The sequence below is a fragment of the Charadrius vociferus genome, unplaced genomic scaffold, assembly GCF_000708025.1.
Source record: "Charadrius vociferus isolate BGI_N301 unplaced genomic scaffold, ASM70802v2 scaffold325, whole genome shotgun sequence".
NCBI lineage: Eukaryota > Metazoa > Chordata > Aves > Charadriiformes > Charadriidae > Charadrius > Charadrius vociferus.
The window spans coordinates 2,049,909-2,070,243 of NW_009648526.1; the positions used below are offsets into that span (position 1 = coordinate 2,049,909).

Below are 20,335 nucleotides of genomic sequence, written 5' to 3' on the forward strand. Positions count from 1 at the left end.
AGATTAAGAGATTAGTCTTTCGCTTAAGAAAGAACGTGCAAGTGACATGACACCTCAAACAGATGAGATCTATCAAAACTTTAGGAAGCTGTGAGCAGTAAGCGAAGGAAGGATTACTCTGCCCAAGAGTTGTGGACCCACGGTTTCCTGCTGTGGGAGCAGGAAATGACCGATTTGAGCAAGGGGAAAGTGCCCAGTAGCTAATGGAGTGAAAGAACGGAGCTGGCCAGGGCCCAAAGCGGCTGGATGGGAAAGACTGCAGAGCATTGTGGATATGCTAAAATAAGGATCATAATCCTGAAAGAAAGATGGATACCTCTTCCAAACCAATTAAATCAGACCTTAAAAATGCAGCAAGTGGTTACAGGTGGCTCCATGACTCCTGCCATCCGTGAGCATCTGCATATCCATTATGTTGAAAACAGGCGGACACTGAGAAGGTGGAGAAGCCCGTTTGAAAAACTTTTAAAACACTATTAAACCAGCTTTTTGACTTGCGCCATGTATAAAACAGATGGCTGCAGAGCTGCAGAGTTGTCTCCTATTTCTGTTTCTTACGTATATGTGGTAAATGCAGCCCATTTACTAACGCAGGTTTCACAGATTCAGATAGGACTGGCATTTATAGTTGTTACTCCATTTGGCTCCTACGCAGCTATAGTTGTCTTTTCTAACTTGACACCTGACACAGCTTCTTACCCATTTTGTAAAAACCAAAGTAGCATCTAAAGAACTGGAAGTCAGCAAGTTTGTGGGTTTTCCTCACTGCAGTGAAGAGAGTTGAAAAGCCTAACCTGTGGCCTGGTCTTCGTTTTGTTTTATTTTTCCTAAGGGTACTCAGAACCTGAAGATTGAAACTGTGGGTACTACTACCTCTAAAAAAATCAAACCAATTGTGCTTTAAAATGCAATACTGTATTATTATGTCACTAGTGCATTGAGGCTCAAGAATATTGTTTATTAGAATGCTATTAAATGCTTTTATTTCAACTCATTCTATTACAGAACATGAAAAGCAGCGGTTATGCAAAAGCACAGATTATATGAATTTGCACTTCAAAGTGAAATGGTTTTATAATGAATATGTGCGAGAACTGTCTGCTTTCAAGGATGCAGTGGCTGAATACTCTCTGTAAGTAGTGTATAGAGAAGTCTCCCATGAGTTCGGGCTTGGTGCAAGGTTTATTTTGGTCAAATATTTATGCTTAAGTTTGTGCAAAATCTCAAGGTGCATAGCACTGACAACTCTTTTTTGCACTTCCTCCTCTTTAATTCTTCCCTCTGTCAAATGAAATAGTGCAGGTGTTAAAAGTGCTATTAGCTATTTCATAGGACTCTTTATCCAACTGCTGTAACTGCAGCTCTTCATAGATGACAAAATATTTTGTTCAGAAAATGTGTGAGGAAGGTATGAAATGTGTGAACAGCAGCAGTATTCATTATAGGCCCCTGCATTTGTTTCATACCCAAATTTGAATAAAGATACAATGCTAATGGGATATACTATGGAAATTATTCTTACTGCATTGGGTTAATATTCAGCTACTGTTTTCATTTTTGCCTTTCCTTCTGCAATTGATACATTCAATCCTGTCCTTTTATATGAGCTATCCTTATCTCATTCCTTAATCTTCTGCAAGTCTGCTGATTTGCCAAGACAGTTTGGGGCCTGTTATTGCTTTAAGTTTTTTTTAAATAAACTAAACAAAAATAAACCACAGCTTATGTTTTATTAAAGCAAAGTTTTCTCCAAGTTATTGCACATGCAAATAAAAAATAAATGTGAACAAAGAACCAATATTGATGAAAGACACATTCTAAAATAAAAACAAAAAATGTGCAGAATATGATCCCCTGCGAAGCACGGACATGTTTCTGTGATGGCTACTGCTAATTTTACATCACTGGGGTAGACCAGTTTAGAGTATTGTGAAACTGATGCCTGAAACACCTTTTGGTAGCCACAGTGACTTTGGTGACAAAAGTTTTTCTAGGAAGATAAGAGTTTTTGGCAACTAGAACAGATGTGAAGACACAAGGTGCCAAACTGCTGAATTGTATGGCATGGCTCCTCGCAGGATCTTTATGAAATGTACTTGCTTTACTTCACAAAATGGTTTTCAATTGTCAGGTGGTTTGAACCATTTGTCATTCAGTGGCTGGATGAAAATGAGGACGTGTCAATGGAATTTCTTCATGGAGCACTAGAAAGAGACAAAAAAGACGGGGTGAGCCTTTACTTTTTAAAGAAAAGTATAAAGAAAGTATTAAGACAGTTATTTAGTGTTGCAAAACCAGAAGTACGTTTGGTCCCACAGTATCCGTGTCAGACCTCACAAGATACAGAGTCAGTAACAGTTCTTGGAAGATAACCCTATGGACAAATAGGCTCTAATAAACTCTAATTCCAGCTGCCTAAATTCCCCATAGACTTCAATCTATGGTTCCACTAAACTCTGATGTGACACCAATGACATGAAAGAGAATTTTGTTTTTACTTTTAAGACGTTTGAAAGTAATCAAAATGTGAAAAGCCACATTTCTCAGTATTGTCAGTGAGAGGGGTTGTGGTTTTTTTAATTTATTTTTTATTATTATTTTTTATGACTCTGGGAAGAATTTGAAGTGTAAGAAAATCAGTTAATAGAGTTTTGATCTCTGAACAAGTATTAAATCGTTTGAATGTTTCTCTCTAGTTTCAGCAAACATCAGATCATGCCCTCTTCTCTTGTTCTGTGGTTGATGTCTTCACACAGCTCAATCAAAGCTTTGAGATTATTAGGAAACTGGAGTGTCCTAATCCAGAAGCACTATCTCATTTAATGAGAAGATTCGCCAAGGTAAATTAAAATCAATGCATCTCAACTAAGCTTTGGAGAGAGTGATATTGTGTTGCTGTGTACTTAAAAGCTAAGTAATTCTAATGTTTAGAATCAATCTCTTCTGTCTCTGACTGGGATCCTTAGAAGGACATACTGTCTGTGGCTTTGACTGTTTTTCATGTACTTTGTCAAATTTGTTTAGCAGTTTGAGAAGTTCTGTCCTCTCTGAAATTTTATATTTATGTAAGTTATACAATCAATTATTGTTCTTGCTAAGCACTGATTACAGTTCCGTTAATGGAGCAATTCCGTGAAATGCAATTTTCTGGTAAGTCAGTGCAAAGGAAGGAAAAATTCAAGGTATGGCAATAAAATATTGTTGGTTGAAGCCCTGACATCATAGTCCTTCTGTACCTAGGGAGGACTAACCCCATGCACCAGTACAGGTTAGGGGCTGACCTGCTGGAAAGCAGCTCTGCAGAGAGGGAACCGGGAGTCCTGGTGGACAAGAAGTTGACCATGAGCCAGCAATGTGCCCCGCTGGCCAAGAGGGCCAATGGCATGCTGGGGTGCATCAAGAAGAGTGTGGCCAGCAGGTCGAGGGAGGTCATCCTCCCCCTCTACTCTGCCCTGGTGAGGCCACCTCTGGAGTACTGTGTCCAGTTCTGGGATCCCCAGTTCGAGAAAGACAAGGAACTACTCGAGAGTCTCCAGCAGAGGACTACAAAGATGATCAAGGGCCTGGAGCATCTCTCTTAAGAGGAAAGGCTGAGAGACCTGGGGCTGGTTAGCCTGGAGAAGAGAAGACTGAGAGGGGATCTCATCAGGGCCTAGCAATATCTAAAGGGCGGGTGTCAAGAGGATTGGGCCAGACTCTTTTCAGTGGTGCCCAGCGACAGGACAAGGGGCAATGGGCACAAACTGGAGCACAGGGAGTTCCATCTCAACACGAGGAAAACTTCTTTCCTTTGTGGGTGGCGGAGCACTGGCACAGGCTGCCCAGAGAGGGTGCGGAATCTCCTTCTCTGGAGATACTCAAAACCTGCCTGGACGTGATCCTATGCAACTGCTGTAGGTGAACCTGCTTTAGCAGGGGGTTGGACTAGATGATCTCCAGAGGTCCCGTCCAACCTCGACCATGCTGTGGTTCTGGAATTCTTATTCATCTGCTGTTTGATAAACTCAGCTTCGTTAGGCAAGCTTTCAATGTGTATTGTAACATTTCCTCACAAGCTTTAGATTTCCATTACAGTCCTGATGGCTTTAAAAAAAATGTACATTTATATTTATTCCTGTTCTTCCATTGCAACAGTTTTCCATTTGCAAACAAAGTTCCTATTTACATTATTATTGTAAGGTAATCTCATATCGGCAGGTTTTGAACTGTGCTCCCTCAGTCTTATTTTTCTTTTATGTTTTTAATCTATGCGTTGTCACCCTAGAGGATTTTTTGAGCTTGCTACTGTTCCATTAAGGATGTAGCACATTGCAAGGAGTAGAACTCTCAATGCTTCTCAAAAACAGTATGACTAAAATTAAAGTATCTCTACTATAGAAGATTACAATCCATTAAGAACAACCCACCATCTGTTGTGCAGGGATTTGAAAACGTGCTCACAGGACTGCTTAGGTTGTATCTAAAAAAGTACTATATATATATTAAACGTGTAGTAAGCACCTGTAAAATCTAAAATGTATAGACAGCACCTTTTTTGTGTATGTTTTATTATTTTTGTTTTACATGATGAAATTTACCATTTAAAAAATCCTTCTTCTCTCCTAGACTATCAACAAAGTGCTTCTTCAGTATGCTGTAATTATTTCAAATTACTTCAGCTCATATTGTGATAAAGAAAATGTGGTGAGTAAAAACCTGTGTTTTGTTTCTGCCTCAGAAATTACCTTTAAATGACTTACTGTACTTGAAAATGTAATCACTTTTGTATAGGAGAAAAAGCATGAACGGAGGAAGAGATTTTTGGTTTGTTTTATTTTTTAATAAGGTCAGCATGTTTTCATAGCTGCTTACATTGCTGTGTAAAAGCTGGAATAGGTGGAATTAGTTACGAATCCTAGTTAATAATTTCAGTATTAAAGTTAAAAAAGTTTACAAGATGGCCAGAAACACTCCCTGGATAACAGCCTTATACAATGGTGAATAAAGTGAATACATCTTCATCTTTTTTTCCAAACAGAAGAAAATATTTTTGTTTGAGTTTTCATGTTGCATTGGCTCACTTCTCTTTGTCAATTTATTCACTAGAGAGTTTATAAGATCATTGTTCCCTGTGCAGGGAGTGCGAGCAAACTTCTCTGCTACTACCACTCACTCTCTGTGCCTTATCCGTGCAGCAGTGAGAGGAAAATCAAGTGCTATTTTGTTGCCTCACTGCTTCCAAGTGACTCCCTAATGAAGGACCAGATTGCCATGGCCTCAGAAATAAAAGAGATATTGGCACTAAAGATGTCATTAAGCAAATCAAGACATTATCAATATCTTAGCATGACAAAGGAAAATTGTTCTTGTAAACTGACTTTTCAGTATCATTGATATTCAATCAAAGCTAGTACTCCTGAGGCAGGCAACATTTAGCACTACAACTGCTTTATTTAGTAGCATGTTCTACAGATGTATCAATCTGCAATTAGATAAATAATGGCAGCACCACCCCCATACTATTCACCTTTAAAAGTACAGCCCTTATACAGCTCATACACAGATCTCAGCTATATTTGTAATGTTCCTGTGCACAGCTTGAGAACGCGCTCGTTCTTGCCAGCGCTCTCTGGAGCATGGGACAGGGTCATAATCCAGAGGTCACCGACAGATACACAATAATAGAATTCAGAAAGGCATCTATTGCAGCTAAATGTCAATTATTGGTGGCTCTTCTTATAAGCAACATTACAAAACACTAAACATTCATTTTTCAGGCCACAGATATGTTTGCTAGAAGAGACTTACATCATTCTGTTCCTTTTACACAATTTTGTCTACAATAGAATTAAGAAATAAAAATACCGAATTCAACTTTATTATTAAGTAGAAGTTTTATATTCAGGTTTTTACAGAGGAGTGACTTTTATTTATATAGATGTGTCATGTCTCAGATTTAACTTCCCACTTCAGGTATTTTCAACCTTGAAGCCCTTTGCAGTAAACACATTGAAAAGACTCGCTTTAGTAGATACCCGCACATTTTTCTTCTGGCCAGTATTAAATCTTTTCAGCATCTGAAAAGAGTAAAAGCACCGGGCCCAGTTCAGCATTTACTGTATAGGAAGAATCAGTCTGACAGCTGTAGAAAACCCTGGGAAACATGCCGGTTATGGAATGGAATGGACTATTTCAGTTGGAAGGGACCTATAATGATCATCTAGTCCAACTGCCTGACCAGTTCAGGGCTGATCAAAAGTTAAAGCATGTTGTTAAGGGTATTGTCCAAATACTTTTTAAACACTGACAGCTTTGGGAGGTCGAGCACCTCTCTAGCAAGCCTGCTCCAGTGCTTGACCACCCTCTCGGTAAAGAAATGCTTCCTCGCGTCAAGCCTGAACCTTCCCTGATGTAGCTTTGAACTGTTCCCACGCATCTTGTCACTGGATACCAATTGATATATGATAGACCAGCACACCATATTGCCACTTTTTTTCCCCATAATCTAGCAGGATGTAAATCTTCATGCATTTTTAACTTTACAGATAGACCTTCTACTTATTTCTTGCCTCTCTCCCGTCCACGGCAAATACAGAGCTGAAAAGAACACTCTCCCCAATATGAAGGAGTGAATGCATTACACATCTTCTACTTTAATGTTAATCAGTCCAAACCAAGCTTCATCTAAAATAATCTGTTTCTGTATTTGACCCAATATGAGCCATAACTATTCTCAAAATTTAGTATAAAAAAGAAATCAATTTTGTAGCTATGTTTTTCCATTTCTTTCAATTTTATGTTAATATTAAATAAAGTGTACTGCTTTCTAGAAGAAATGAGTTTTAATACGTAGCATGGAGTCATTGATTCAAAGTGTTTGTGTAGTCCTGTGGCTTGTCCAACAGGAGGTTCTATCTGTACATGAGGAGAAACTTCTTTCCTTTGAGGGTGGCAGAGCCCTGGAACAGGCTGTCCAGAGAGGCTGTCTGGAGATATTCAGAATCCGCCTGGAGGCGATCCTGTGCAACCTGCTGTAGGTGAACCTGCTTTAGCGGGGGGGTTGGACTAGATGTTCTCCAGAGGTCCCTTCCCGCCCCAACCATTCTGTGATTCTGTCATTCTGTGATTTTTTTTAATTGTTGGAGTGATTGATTTCTGAAGTCACCCTAGTATCCCAATCTTTACTAAAGCTTTAGATGGAATTAATCTCATTATCATATAAAGTATTATATCACATGCTTATTATGTCACATGCTTTTGGGAGACATAACTTATTTTTAACAGAAGCTACCTTTTTGAAATGCATACTTTTAGCTTAATAGAAGACCATTTGATCAAGTGATATCAATTATATTAAAAGTCCATCTCCTGCATTAGAGTTGATAGAAGAGATTAAAACAAATACTTTTTATGATTAAAGTTAGGTTTTGGCATTCTTTTTCAAGTTAATACTTCTACTATTTTTATTAAACACTATAAAATGTGCACATAAACTGTTCAAATAAAAGCATACCAAAGGTGCTTTTCATAAAGACACGTATCTAATGTAAAAACATCCTCTTATCTTCCACCTCCTGTCAGAGTTTACAAACAATCCTGGGCTTATGTGTTGTACTCGCCACTCACTTTTACGTGTTGTTGCATCTGTCTCCCTGATTCCTGTAAATTGCCGCAAAGAGTATTGTGAAGGACAAGATGATAATGAAATCGTAAGACGAGAATGTTTTTAAGATCTGGTTCTGTTATTTACTGACAGCAATATAATTTTTTCCATTGAGCCAAGGTAGGCTTAGGCTCTGAAAGAGCCACCTTAGCTAGCCTCAAAGGAAAACTGCCTTGGTATGAAGTATTTATCTCATAGCTTCAGTATATTGGCAAAGGCATTTGGCCTTGTTTTGAACAAAAGAACCGAGGTGTTATATTCAGCTACTTATTCCCCCATCAGAAATCATAATCATTGATTTGTGATATTGCAGATCATTTCAAGAATAATGAATATATCAGAAGAGAGGAGATACCACAGGAGAGGAGAACACAGTCTTAGTGATAATAAATTAATAGAAGGTAGATAAACAACTAGAAGAAGTGGGGGTTCTGGATTTTTCAAGAGACAGGAAGAGAGGTGGTATTTCAACCATTCTAGAAAGCCAGCTGTCTTTTGCAGGCGGCCAAATATTGTGCTTTCCTGGGAAGCAGTAATGTAAGGATTAAGACATTAGATCAAATTTCTCTTTTTTTCCTTTGGTTGAGAAGGACTCTGACACAAAATTCCTTTGAGAGTAATGTAGAACTAATTAAAGCTAAATTAGGTTATTGATCTTTTGAATACCAAAATCTAATCCCACCATCTTTCAGCATTACACTGGAACATGCTGTTAACTAGAAAGGTACAAACGAGTATCAATGTAATCACTCCATCACCTTCTTGTTGTCTGAAAAAGTATGTGTGTTTTATTGAAATGCATTACTTAGGAATCTAAATTAATCCAATCATGTACTAGAACACACTGACCTTGGCCAACCACAGAACTCGTAGCAAGTATTGTCTTATTGCTTCCCCCACACCGGACCAAACTAGTATATAATGTCATCTGAGTACACAAAATTCTAGTAGTAGATCCTTTGTTCCATAATTTTGTAGTAAACTGCTTAATTTTATCCATGTTTTACTTTTTACCTTATATTTATCCAGCAATTGCTGTCTTTTACACTATGGCTCTGTGTTCTGCCTTTACGAAATGAGCTTAAACAATAATATTTTTACACTAAATATGTTTACAAAATTCTATTGCCTAATTCATTCACCATCTTCTCAAGCAATGCAAAATGTACATTTCTGAAATATTGTTCTGTTATTAATGGAAGTGGCTATTGATTTATTCAAATACTTAAGCATCAGCCATTACAAGGGTTACAGCGCTGCCACAGTTTTCTGCAAAGACTGGGTCTGGAAAGCAACCTGTCATTCCCTTTCCCCCAGTCCGTTTTCACTCCCAAAGTACTTTGATCATTATTGTGTCTATTCTCAAAGAGACGATAATGTACTACTTGCATTAATCCACCAGATGTAATTGTATTAAGTATGACTAGCAACTGCATGGGATATAAGGTTCAGGATGTGAAATACTGGTATCTGAAAGCTGCCCAGCTACTTGGGAGAAGGTATTCAGCTCCTCATGGGGCAACATGGTCACTGGCTGAGTGGGTTTGCTGCCTGGGCGAAGAGGAGTGGGAATTAAAGAAGGAAGGGGAGGCAGCAGTGGTTGGGAACCTGAGATCCTCTAAAAATTGCATGGTTGTAGGGCTGCTGAAGAACTGGTCTTCAGCCTAGAGGCTGTGAATACACATATTCATACGTAAAAGGAACATAACATTCTCACGTTTGGTGCTCTCTTTGTAGCCCTGTATCTTGATGAACAACATTCAGCAACTAAGAGTCCAGCTTGAGAAAATGTTTGAGTCCATGGGAGGAAAGGAGGTGAGTCCTATCTGTTTCCGGGTTCAATCAAAGTTCCTTAGAGATCATTAGCATCATGTTTTCAACCTAGTCACAGCCTTCACTTCTGCTTGCAAAGAAAATCCAATTGATTTTTTTTAAAAAAAAAAAAGTCTACAAGAACTATTTACTGTCCTGAAAATACCAGAAGTGCCTAACACTATTTCACAGAAACATGCTAATGATCTGTAAAATTCAACCAGCGCTGGGTGTTTTGTGTTGTAATCCGTAGTGCCAGCTTTATTTCAATGTTTGTTTTGTACTGTATTTTCCTTTTTTATGTATTGGTACATTTTGCCTGTATCTGAAAATTTTGTAGAATATGTGCTTTGTGCTTTGTCTGTAATGTGTCATGTCTTTGTCTAATGCCTTTGACTTGCAATCCACTGAGCAGAAGAAAGAAGGAGAGAGATTCTCTTATGAGGTTTGTGATAGTAAGCATCTTTTATTATTCCTGACCATATTTTCTAAGGCTAAGAACAGTCACATTTCCTACTAATTTCCATTGATGCATTTGTGTAATACCCTATGATCTAAAATCAAAAAGAGCTATGCTTGGGCATTCAGTTGACACTCTAAATTGAGAAGTTTTGCTAGGCAGATAGTGTAAAGTCTTTCAGAATTTAAAAAAAAAAAATCTGTAACACATTTTTAAAGTGCACTTTTCAGTATCTGAGGGCCTGCTTGTATTCAAGATTCAGCACTATTTCACTCAACAGTCCAGAACATGCTTAGCTTTGTCTCCTTTTATATTTCAGAAGTCTTTACAGTGCCTGAAATCCTGTCAACAGTAAAAGGACATAAACATGTGCTTCAGTACTTTGCTGATTGTAGTCTTTGACTGTTTTGAAAGCTAATGAAAAAATTAACATCTTTTCAAGCTATAGAATTCTGCCTTCTTGTTAAAAAGCAATCGTGAATATACTGTCCTTATTGATAGCTGGCTTTAAAAAAGACGTTACACATACATCAGCTTTTTCTTGTTGAGACTGTAGTTTGATAGTTTCACAAAACTTTGATCTAATGCGACCACATTATAGAGAATTGGAAAATACATTCTTTCATATTTCCACATCTGCAGTGGGACGCTGCAAAGGTAAGACAGTCCCCTGTGTCATGCAATGAACAGCACCTTCCAAATGAACCTACAGATTAACTCCGTGGTAAAGAGGTTTTGTTGAGCTAGTAATAGCTTCTTGAAGCTGCCATGGCAACGATACTTTCTGCTCCAGAGAACACGAAATAAACTTCTGCAGCCTTGTCATCATTGAAAATGTCATATCAAACTTGAAAAATATATATTTATCATCCAGACATGGCTATGGTTTTTGTGCTTTCTATTAATCCCCTTTCACTCTCCGAATATGACAAATAATCTTGTCTTCCATGCTCTTGTGTTCTGTGCAAAGTACAGGATTAATGTCTTGGATCCGATCCTACACATTCAATGTCATGAATCATAAAAACAGCTAAGTGCCCATAAATCCTGATGAAGACAAGGGCAGAGGAAAGCTGAGTAGCACTTTATGTCTATATCTATCAAATTACTTTCAAATCAGAATATTTTCTTGAATCTCCTAAATGTTCCATTTTCCTCAAGAAAATACTAGTTTTTCTTTTGCTCCCAATAGCTGGTATAAAAAAAATTATAGTAAAAAAAATAATTAAGGTTTTCATAGCAGTTTTCTTTCAAAAATCTCTCATCACTTCTCATCCTTTTTGCTTTCCCTTCTGATGTAAATGAGGATTGACTATTAAGGGTGTTACAGTATCAAGGCAACATTTCCTACAAATGTGGTGCAACATGCAACCTCGGAGAGAATTCAGAGATATTTTTCTAAAATCCCTTTGTTAAGTACCTTAAGTGCATCTTTGATTCCTGGTCTAAGAAATAAAAAAGATCTAAAAAATATGCTCAAAATTTTGTTTGTTTCTCATTAAGGGAATTTCTTGAAGTACATTCATGTTCAATTTTTTGTCACCCATATCAAAGTGCCCCTAAAATGTTTGTCCTCAAGCGGGAATACTTATTCCCCTAGCTAGTCCAAGAGTGTAAATGCTAATGGCCAAGTTGCCTTATTGAACTTGTAAAAACAAAGGCAGTAATAAAATTTGTAAGCAGTTTCCTTGCAGGGAGAAAGTAGTTTAATTTTTTGCTTGTGGAGGGCGTAAAAGAGTCAGATGATTTTCAGTGGAATAATGAGACCTATTTCAGTTGAAGCAAAACTAATTCTAAGAAAAATTAAATGCTGCTAATCTCCTCAGTGTCACGTTGTGAGCAGTATGTCTTTCAAACTATGCAGTCAAAATACCACCATCAAGCAGCAGTCGCTGTGTTCAGGGTAGGCCTATTGCATATTGCAGGGCAGGGAGCTCTAGAAATAGAGATAAAACTGGACTCTCAGCTCTTCTGCCATTGAAAAAACAGTCTGAACAATATGAGTTTCTTTATTAACTCTCCTCTTCTGCTATAGCCAAGCAGGAAGGGTACTTTAAAAATGATATAAATGAGATCAGTCTGCCATAATAAAGTAAGAGTAGTAAAGTGGGATCCAACCCACCGTCTTTTTTTTTTTAAATCAAGTCCAAAATCACGGGAACAGATTATCATAATGTAGAATTTTGGTTTAGCTCCTGTTTGCTTCATCCAAAAAGTGTGCATACGTTTGCACTAAGTCATTTTTTCATGTCTGACAAGTTGGAAGCTGATAAAAGGGGAAAAAAAAGAATAATGCTTGTGTTGCTTTTGAGCAGATGGCAGAACATGGCAGAAATAAGTTACAGCAATTAGGATCAAATAAAAGGTGGAAAGCAAAAGCGGGTCGTTTATGTATAACAGTATTATATTGACTGTAGGTAAATCGTATTTCCACTCCAGTAAATTCAGTTCCAACTTTACAATTTTTAAGTTTCCAACTTAAGCAGAATAGTTCTGAAGTGTCCGTCTTTAAATCTGTTAGGTCAGAGGCCTAAGTATTGAGAACGGTGGCAGCCAAACGACTCAAAATGGGATTCGCTGTACCTAGATAGTGGAGGAAGGATGATGTCTGTCAGAGACAAAATGAACCACTAAAGTGACCGATCTGATAAATACTTGTATCTTCCCTAGACGTACATACAATATGCAAAACTATTTTCTGAACAGAAGTAACCAGGTGGTCCTATTAGGCAACTACAAGCAATTAGACCTGTGAAATTGCAGATAAATGGAATTCCAATTAAAGAGGTTCCCTTTAACTCATGTAAAAGTAATTTGCTTCTCTGTACTTTCCTGCAGAAACACTACCAAATTTACAGTTAACAAGATTATGTCTGTACTAGCACACATTAAATTACAGCATGGACGAGCTCAATCTAACACATCGTGTCAAAAGCAGCAAAATTCATCAGACCTTTAACTGGTTTCCAAGGCTTGTATGTATAAAATTTTTCACAGTTTTAGACAGGCAGCACTTGGAAACGATGATGTTTAAATATTTCTTATTTCCTATTTTTTCAGCTGTTCAGCAGAAGTATTCTCTGCTTTTGTTTAGCATTCAGAAAACGTCAAACTTCTAATTGTCTATTTAATAATCCATAATTAACAGATCTTATAAAGTATGCCAACAAATTTATGAGTATGTTCTGTTGTGAATAAAAATTAGCTCTATTACTTAAGAAGATGGTAAAATAGCAGAAATATTTATGAACTTAAGAAAGCCAAGCAAATTAAGAATTGGTAGGAAAGTATGATTTACACGTTAACAGGTTAATAACATTTCCACTAACAACATAAGTTTGGTCTTTAAAACAAATCCAGAGCTTGACACCTGAGCAACTTATCAATATATTTTAAGACTAGCCCACACATGCTGTGAAGTGTAAGTGGAACCCAAGAAGCTAAGGGATAAATGATCTTTTCTCTCTTTCAGTTCTTAAATTAATGATACTCATCTCCCCCCTTCCTCCCCCCCAGCCCCCATCCACTCAGTTAGGGCTTTTTTTCTTTTATTTTCCTGAAAAATGATCAGGCTTGCCTTTCTTTTTTTTTTTTTTTTTTCCTTTTTCATCAAACTCTATGGAGCAGATGAGACTTGAGGCGAAAAAGAAAAGTTGCCAATACTGTAGATACCCCATTTTCATACCCCTGTGTGACACCATCTCAGATGCGAGTCAGCATTGCTTTTTGTCTTACATTCATCCGTTCCTTCTGGTTGGTGGCAAAGCAGGGTAGCATTAGGGCCAGGTTAGCCCTATAATTCATCATTTAACCACATCTGGGTGGATGAGATTTCTGCAGCTGCATATGTTTGTAGCTATTTACTTGAACTCCTGCTAGTAGCAACTAGTGTGAAGGATTACAGATTGCATTTACCTGAGTTCTTACACGCTCCTCTTCTCGTAATAACTCTGCAGTATCCAGAAAGAGATTGGCTCATGAAACAGAGATGGTTGGTTTTATCATTACGCCCTTGCTAGTAAGTAACCTCAGCCAAGCCAAGAATGCTGAGGACTTTGCTCACTGGAAAGCCTTAGATAAATGAATTAATCTCTTCATCGCTGATTTGCCTCACTGGGAAACTTACCTCCTTTACAGAGGGGTTTGGAGAGCTATGCATTGCTGTCTTAAGTAGCGAGTGTTGTGATGTCAGCCTGCGTAACTCTTGCAGCTTCTCAACTTGGTGAAGCCAAACCATTTGCACAGCGCTATCATGCATTTCCCACACATTGCTTTCCTGAGAATAAGCAAACCTGGCATGAAATGTGCTAGCAGGAAGTGTTCAAACCATTGCTAAAGTAATACATCCTTCTAAAGCACATTCCTTTTTGAGCTTGTTTTTGCAAAACTGTGATGTATTTGCACAGCGTAACCATGTTGTGAACTACAGCTTTTTAGAATATTTAAGAGGGACACAGTAACTCTTCCTACTTCCACTGAAATTTTTTTCAACTGTTTTAAGGAAGGCATCATAGCGGAACATATTTTTCATATTAAAAAAAAAAAAAAACAAAACAGTGGATTAATTTATGCATAAAAGATAAGATATACAGAAAATAATCCACAATAGTTAGTGTGTGTGATGTGCAGAGGTACCAAAAGCTGATTTACCTTATCTCCACTGCACAGGACCATCCTAAAACCGTCTTTACCAGTTGTGAAGTACCCCCAAAATTTCATAGTATAGAACCATCACAATAGTTCCTGCCTGAGCTGTACCACAACAGAAAAAAAGCGGGTCATGGCTGTGGTATATTTGGATGATGCCAGTCAAGGTCTGCTGCCTGAGAACCCTCTGATTTGCCCTGGGATCTCACTAGCACATAGAGGGCACGTGGTAAAATAAATGAAAAGTGCACATTTCAGTCCTGGTGAGACACTCAAATTACCGTATTTTCTAGTACTTAAACAAAAATAACAATAGCATTGAAAAGTCTTGCTAACATATTCCTAGTCATCGCATCACCAGGTGTCTAGCACCTGGGTGCGCAGCCCGCATACCTCTTTATATTCCACTCCTCCCTGTGACACTGCATTAATAAGCATGAGCATGTGTATACACAAGGCTGGATGTCCTGCCAAATGCTTCCAGCTGTGCACACACAAACCTGTTCATGCAACAAAACCCTCTAAAACTTCTAGCACTTGCATGCACCTTTCTAGAATGTGTGTCATGTCCACAATTTGGTATTAGTATTTAATCCAATTTTGGCCAAACTAAGTCCAATTCCAGGTGAACTTAGCAAATATATTGTGTTTTCTGGTTACCACAACAACCTCTGATGGAAAGAAACTACATTGGCCTTTGTAGTCCCGGTAACAAGATGATTCTGTAGCTTGTGCATGATCTTGTAAGAAATTTTGAGTCTTCTGCCTGCTTGGTATTTTTGTGCTTCCTCTGATGTTTACCATGTTCAGTGTGAATGCTTGTGTGTTCCATATTTGTTAAATGTTAATATTCCAGTGGTCTTAAATTTGTGTTCTGTATGCATTCCACCAAAGGAGGCAGTATATTTCCATAGTGAAATGCATTTCTTGGAAAAGTCTTTGCCTTTGTCAGTAAACTCTATCTTTGTTAACTAATATAGATATTTCAGTAGAATGAGCTTTTTTATCCCTCCTTTTCATATGAAGGAAAACAACCACTTTAAGTGCATGAACTGTCAGAGTGTATCTGCAAGGGAAACTACTAAGACATGAAGTGGAGAAGCAATAGAACTTCTCTCAATGCAAAGTAATTAAAAACTAAATCAGTAAGTAGTCACAGTGTTAAAATACGAGCTTCTCAGATTAGAAAAGTGCTATACATCACTGAATATCTTCTAAGGGATGTATGGCAATTCCCCTTGTCACCTATTTCAGATTTTTGTCAAAAACTGTAATGAAAATCTTGGATTTTCAACGCTTTTGAACAACAAATAGCCTCTAAGGAGAGAAAGGGTGGTCTGAGATTAGAACACAGTAGATCTTTGGAGGTGTTTCAGAGTTTGTTTTTTCTTTACGTTGTCTTACAGTCCTGCTGTAAGTCTCATGTAAGTTATCCAATGCGCTGTGACACAGCTTCCCCTTGTCTCTAAAGTGTGATTAAAAGAACTGACCTACTGCACCATGGTTCTCTGAAGCATCAGATGAAGAATAAGCACTAAACACTACTCATGCAGTTGAAAGATAGGAAAACGCAAATACAGACAGACCTGATTATGTATTCTAAATGTGCAATGTGCAATTTCCTTAGAAATTCTCAGAAGATCTGTATCTGACCTTACTGCAGAACAAAGCCCAGAATTTCAGGCTTATCATTGAAAATCATTCCCTAACATTGTGATGTAGATAGCTGAAAGACCTGGAACATCAGCAATTAATTCACATTCAGCTGTTGATCCTGATGATCATCAATCGTATCCCATAATGGACTGTAACTATTTTTCTAAATGCTAAAATCTCAGAGACAAAAAGTCAATTTTTTTTTTTTTATTTGGAAAAGAATGCATAGCAAATAAATAAGCTGCTGATCAATATCAACAGAGTACCTTTTTGATCAAATATCTATGCATGGATCCTCATCCCTATAATTGGAAAATCTCTTTTTTTCCTATGTTTAGAAAACCAGTATCAGAGGTAGAGGAGCTGTTCTCCTTGTGCATCAGAATGCATTGTTCTGTGCTTGAATTATATACATCTTAATACGGCTTTTAGAAACAGAAGTTCTGAAACTCAATAAATTCCCTTCCCTCATACTATATCAGCAGAAGCAGCATGGATAGTCTTCAAGCCATCTTTTCCAGTGCTGGCTGTTCTACTTTTACACTGCATTAACAGGAATATGGAAACATCTTCCCCGCAAATCACAAAAAAATTACCCATGGTGGTGAAATGTACAAAAAAAAAAAAGTAAAAGATGAACACGTCTGCAGTATTATTAACACAATCACTAAATTCTCATGCATCCTTCTGTTGGTACGCCTTGCGAATACCTTTTGCCTGGTAATGGTAATTTTATTCTTGTGACTGCCAACACAATTTGCACCATCCCATAGAAAGCCATTGTTTAATGCCACAGTTTTCATTTCTAGCACTATAATTCTTCACTATTACGATCAAATATTTTCCTTTTAATGGTGATTGGATTTTTAGGCCTATTAAAGCATTCCTGTGTTTTAACAGGTGTTTTCACATTTACTTTTCCATAGTGCAGTGTATCATTGCGTATGTTTCCTAATTGATTCGTTGCAATGGAAAACCCTAAAACATAGTGGATATATAAAATATGACATCATTTATCTCTTTGCAGTTGGATCCTGAAGCTAGTGTTGTTCTAAAAGAACTTCAGGTGAAACTTAGCAATGTCTTGGATGAACTCAGCGTAACGTATGCTACAAGGTAACAAACCTATTTTACTGCAAACTCTAGAGAAATATTCCTGTTCAAAAATCTGCCTCGTCGATTAAGTCTGGGTGGTTGCTTGGATGTCCTGAGGTACAGTTTGCTTCTGCCCTGATGAAGCGGTGAGCATTTTGTGCGTATGGGTTTAGACTCTGAAATACAGAGCAGTAAACCTCACTGTAAAGAAAACACAGTGGTCTGCGGGCACAACTGTGTTACAGAGGTGAGGCTGATGACCTTTGTTCTGCTTTTTGGTAAACAAAAATTGCTGGTTTGTTCTGGCCTGATGCTCTGTTAAACTTTTCTCTCTGACCATGTTTATGTTACTTCCTGAGACTGACAGCTTTTTCCACGTGGCCTGCTTCAGCCAGGGGTATCTGCCTATGTTTAGCTTGCTTCAGGTGGTCACTGTGAATGGCCGCCTTGGGTCATCTCCTTGCCTGTGGCTCTGCAAAAATTGTCTACTGAGCCTTACTCTCAAAATCTTTCTTTAATCAAAGTGAACACTGCAGTCTTGAATGAGTATGGTGCTGTGCCAGCAGTGCCTGTGCTGCAAGTTATTTTTGTTTCAGATTAGAAAAGAATCTAAGAAAGAGGGATTAGTGCTGTAGTGGTATTCATTAAGCAAAGTCTATAGTTGCTTATTTAATCCATCGATGAACCGTCTAGGCAGACAGTGTTCACTTTTTCTGAGTGTGCTTAGTTTGTCACATTGTCTTGCTTTATTTTTGCTCCCAGGCCCTGGTTCTCTGATCATTGACAGTGCACGAATATTATTTCTTTCCAGGGCTTCTTTCTGAATGAGCCAACTAGGTTTCTGCAAAAGAAAACCCAGGAATAGCTCCATCTAGGATATTCTCCAGATAGCTAGAATGTTCCTCATGGGTCAGTTTATTGCTGAGGTTTATGAGGTTAACATTGTTAAGGAGAAAAGCCAATGCAGGGTCTTGACTTTTATTGGAGGGGCTGGTCCCGAGGATTTATGTGAGCAGCTTCAATAGCAGCTTCACGTTGATTTTTATCTCGGGCTTTGAAGTGTATAGGTAAATGCACATCCAAGTGTACCTGGAAAAATTTCCAGTTTTTCCAGTGTTTTCACATGGAGATTTGCCTTCTCTTTTTATGATTAGCCATGGGCTTACTGCCTAATTACAATCTTTCTTTTCTCTCATAGTAAACTCTCTTTCATTTTCCTCAAGTTAATCTTTGCCGTTTATCTTTTCACATTAATAGGCCGGGTATATTTATGGCCTCTGTTTTGCATTTCTGTTCATAAATTAATCCTAAACCAATTCAATTCCTCATAAATCAATTCATAAACCAAATTACCATGTGTGCAGAGCCTTATTCTGCCTATGAACTGTTGAGTCTGAATAACTGCTGTTCTGCACTGTTTAAGTATATTGACTGAAGACTGTATCACATCAATGATGCTACGAGACACCTTGCTCAACCACATCAGTTAGGAAACAGAACAGTTTTCAGGAAAACTGAACAGATACAATTTGAGGAGCAAGAATTTGTTCACATTCACCTTGAAGAGGAAAAGATTCCTTCTAGGAGCAAGATTCTAACTACTTCTTAGTGGGGTTTTTTTGCAAAGTAATATCTTAAACAGGTCAAATGTTTTAGCTCTGTCTAGTTGTGAAGAAGTAAGCAAAGCTTCTGATGGCACTGACTCTGCGTGAAACCCAGGAAAAAGTCAAATTTAGCCAAATGGGGCAAAATCAGTAGAAATTTTCTAGTTGTCCTCAAGAGGAATATCAAGGCTGGGTTCATCAAGAGAAAAATAATTTATAGTCACCTGTTCCCATTGTACGTTCACACCAAAAATAAAATCTTGAGAATTTGTTGCTAGCTGGTAGTCAATCATATCCTAAACTGATTCTGATACATCTGTTGCTTTCAGAAAATAATTACTTGGCCCCCCCGACAAGGGCATGAAAAGCATAATGACAGAACGTAAACAAGGGGAAAAAATCAGAGCAGTACATGAATGAGTTATATGAGCTATAATCCTTAGGAGGAGTTATTTTCAGTCTGTAATATCTGTGGTATCTTGCCTTTGTGAGCTTTCCATCATCGCAGAAAAGATTTAAATCTTGTTGAAGAACCTGCTGCAAGATGATAAATACTGTTTTCTATCCCAAATTCTTTCATTCTCTTTTCTTTTCTCCATTCTGTAGCTTCCAGTTCATTATTGAAGATTGCGTAAGACAAATGAGCAATGAACTGAATCAAATGAGAGGAAATGGGAATGCAGCAGCCAATAAGAACAGTGCGGCCATTGATGCTGAGATTGTGCTTCGGCCTCTTATGGATTTCCTGGACAAAACGTAAGTGTGGCAGGGTAGGAACTGAATGCTACAGTCAGGCGTACTGGGGTTTACCCTGAAGCATCATTAATACCTAGAAACACTCGGTAGCATTCGTAGTATTTGCAGTACTCACATGTGTGCAGAATACTAGGCTTAATTTGTTTACTTGTACTAAGCAGTTTCTACGTAAGCTACATATTTGGCTTTCTATTTCTTGTCACATTTTGAGTCATTAGAAAGGAGCTGGTGTACGGTCTGTCCTCCAGGAGCTGTGATATAAAGATTGTACTGAACAAAAGAACAAACGTTAACTCCCTATACTGAAATTGTCCGGCAGTTGTTCTAGGCTGGCGCCCAGTGTCCCCCTGCTTATTAATATGCACTTCTGTGTCCCTAAACACCTGGTCACCATTTAAAGATTTACAGAGCAGCTAGATTTTTTTCAGTCAGTAAAAGCTAAATTTTGAAATAGTCCTGCAAACTCACTCTGGGCCCTGAAAGTAAGGGGTATCTTGTCTTCTCATTGCCCAGCAGTGACAGCATCAGCTGTTCTGAAAGGCTGTGGGAAGCACAGGCACAGAAAATAAAGGTGTGAAACTTAAAAAAAGCAAGCTACCACTGCTAGGGAATATCACCTCTCTTACAAATAGATATTTAAGATAGGATTATAAACATGCCATA

At 38.0% G+C, this 20,335-nt stretch overlaps 1 protein-coding gene across 1 annotated transcript in view; it reads left to right on the forward strand.

The window, feature by feature from the left end:
- Positions 1–20,335, forward strand: part of UNC13C (unc-13 homolog C (C. elegans)) — a 176,190-nt gene that overhangs the window by 130,744 nt on the left and 25,111 nt on the right. The window contains exons 19-25 of the mRNA XM_009885724.1: positions 1,006–1,132; positions 2,132–2,228; positions 2,697–2,840; positions 4,606–4,683; positions 9,380–9,457; positions 17,245–17,333; positions 19,523–19,672. Of these exons, the coding sequence (XP_009884026.1) occupies positions 1,006–1,132; positions 2,132–2,228; positions 2,697–2,840; positions 4,606–4,683; positions 9,380–9,457; positions 17,245–17,333; positions 19,523–19,672 (763 nt within the window). The remainder of the gene's footprint in view (positions 1–1,005; positions 1,133–2,131; positions 2,229–2,696; positions 2,841–4,605; positions 4,684–9,379; positions 9,458–17,244; positions 17,334–19,522; positions 19,673–20,335) is intronic.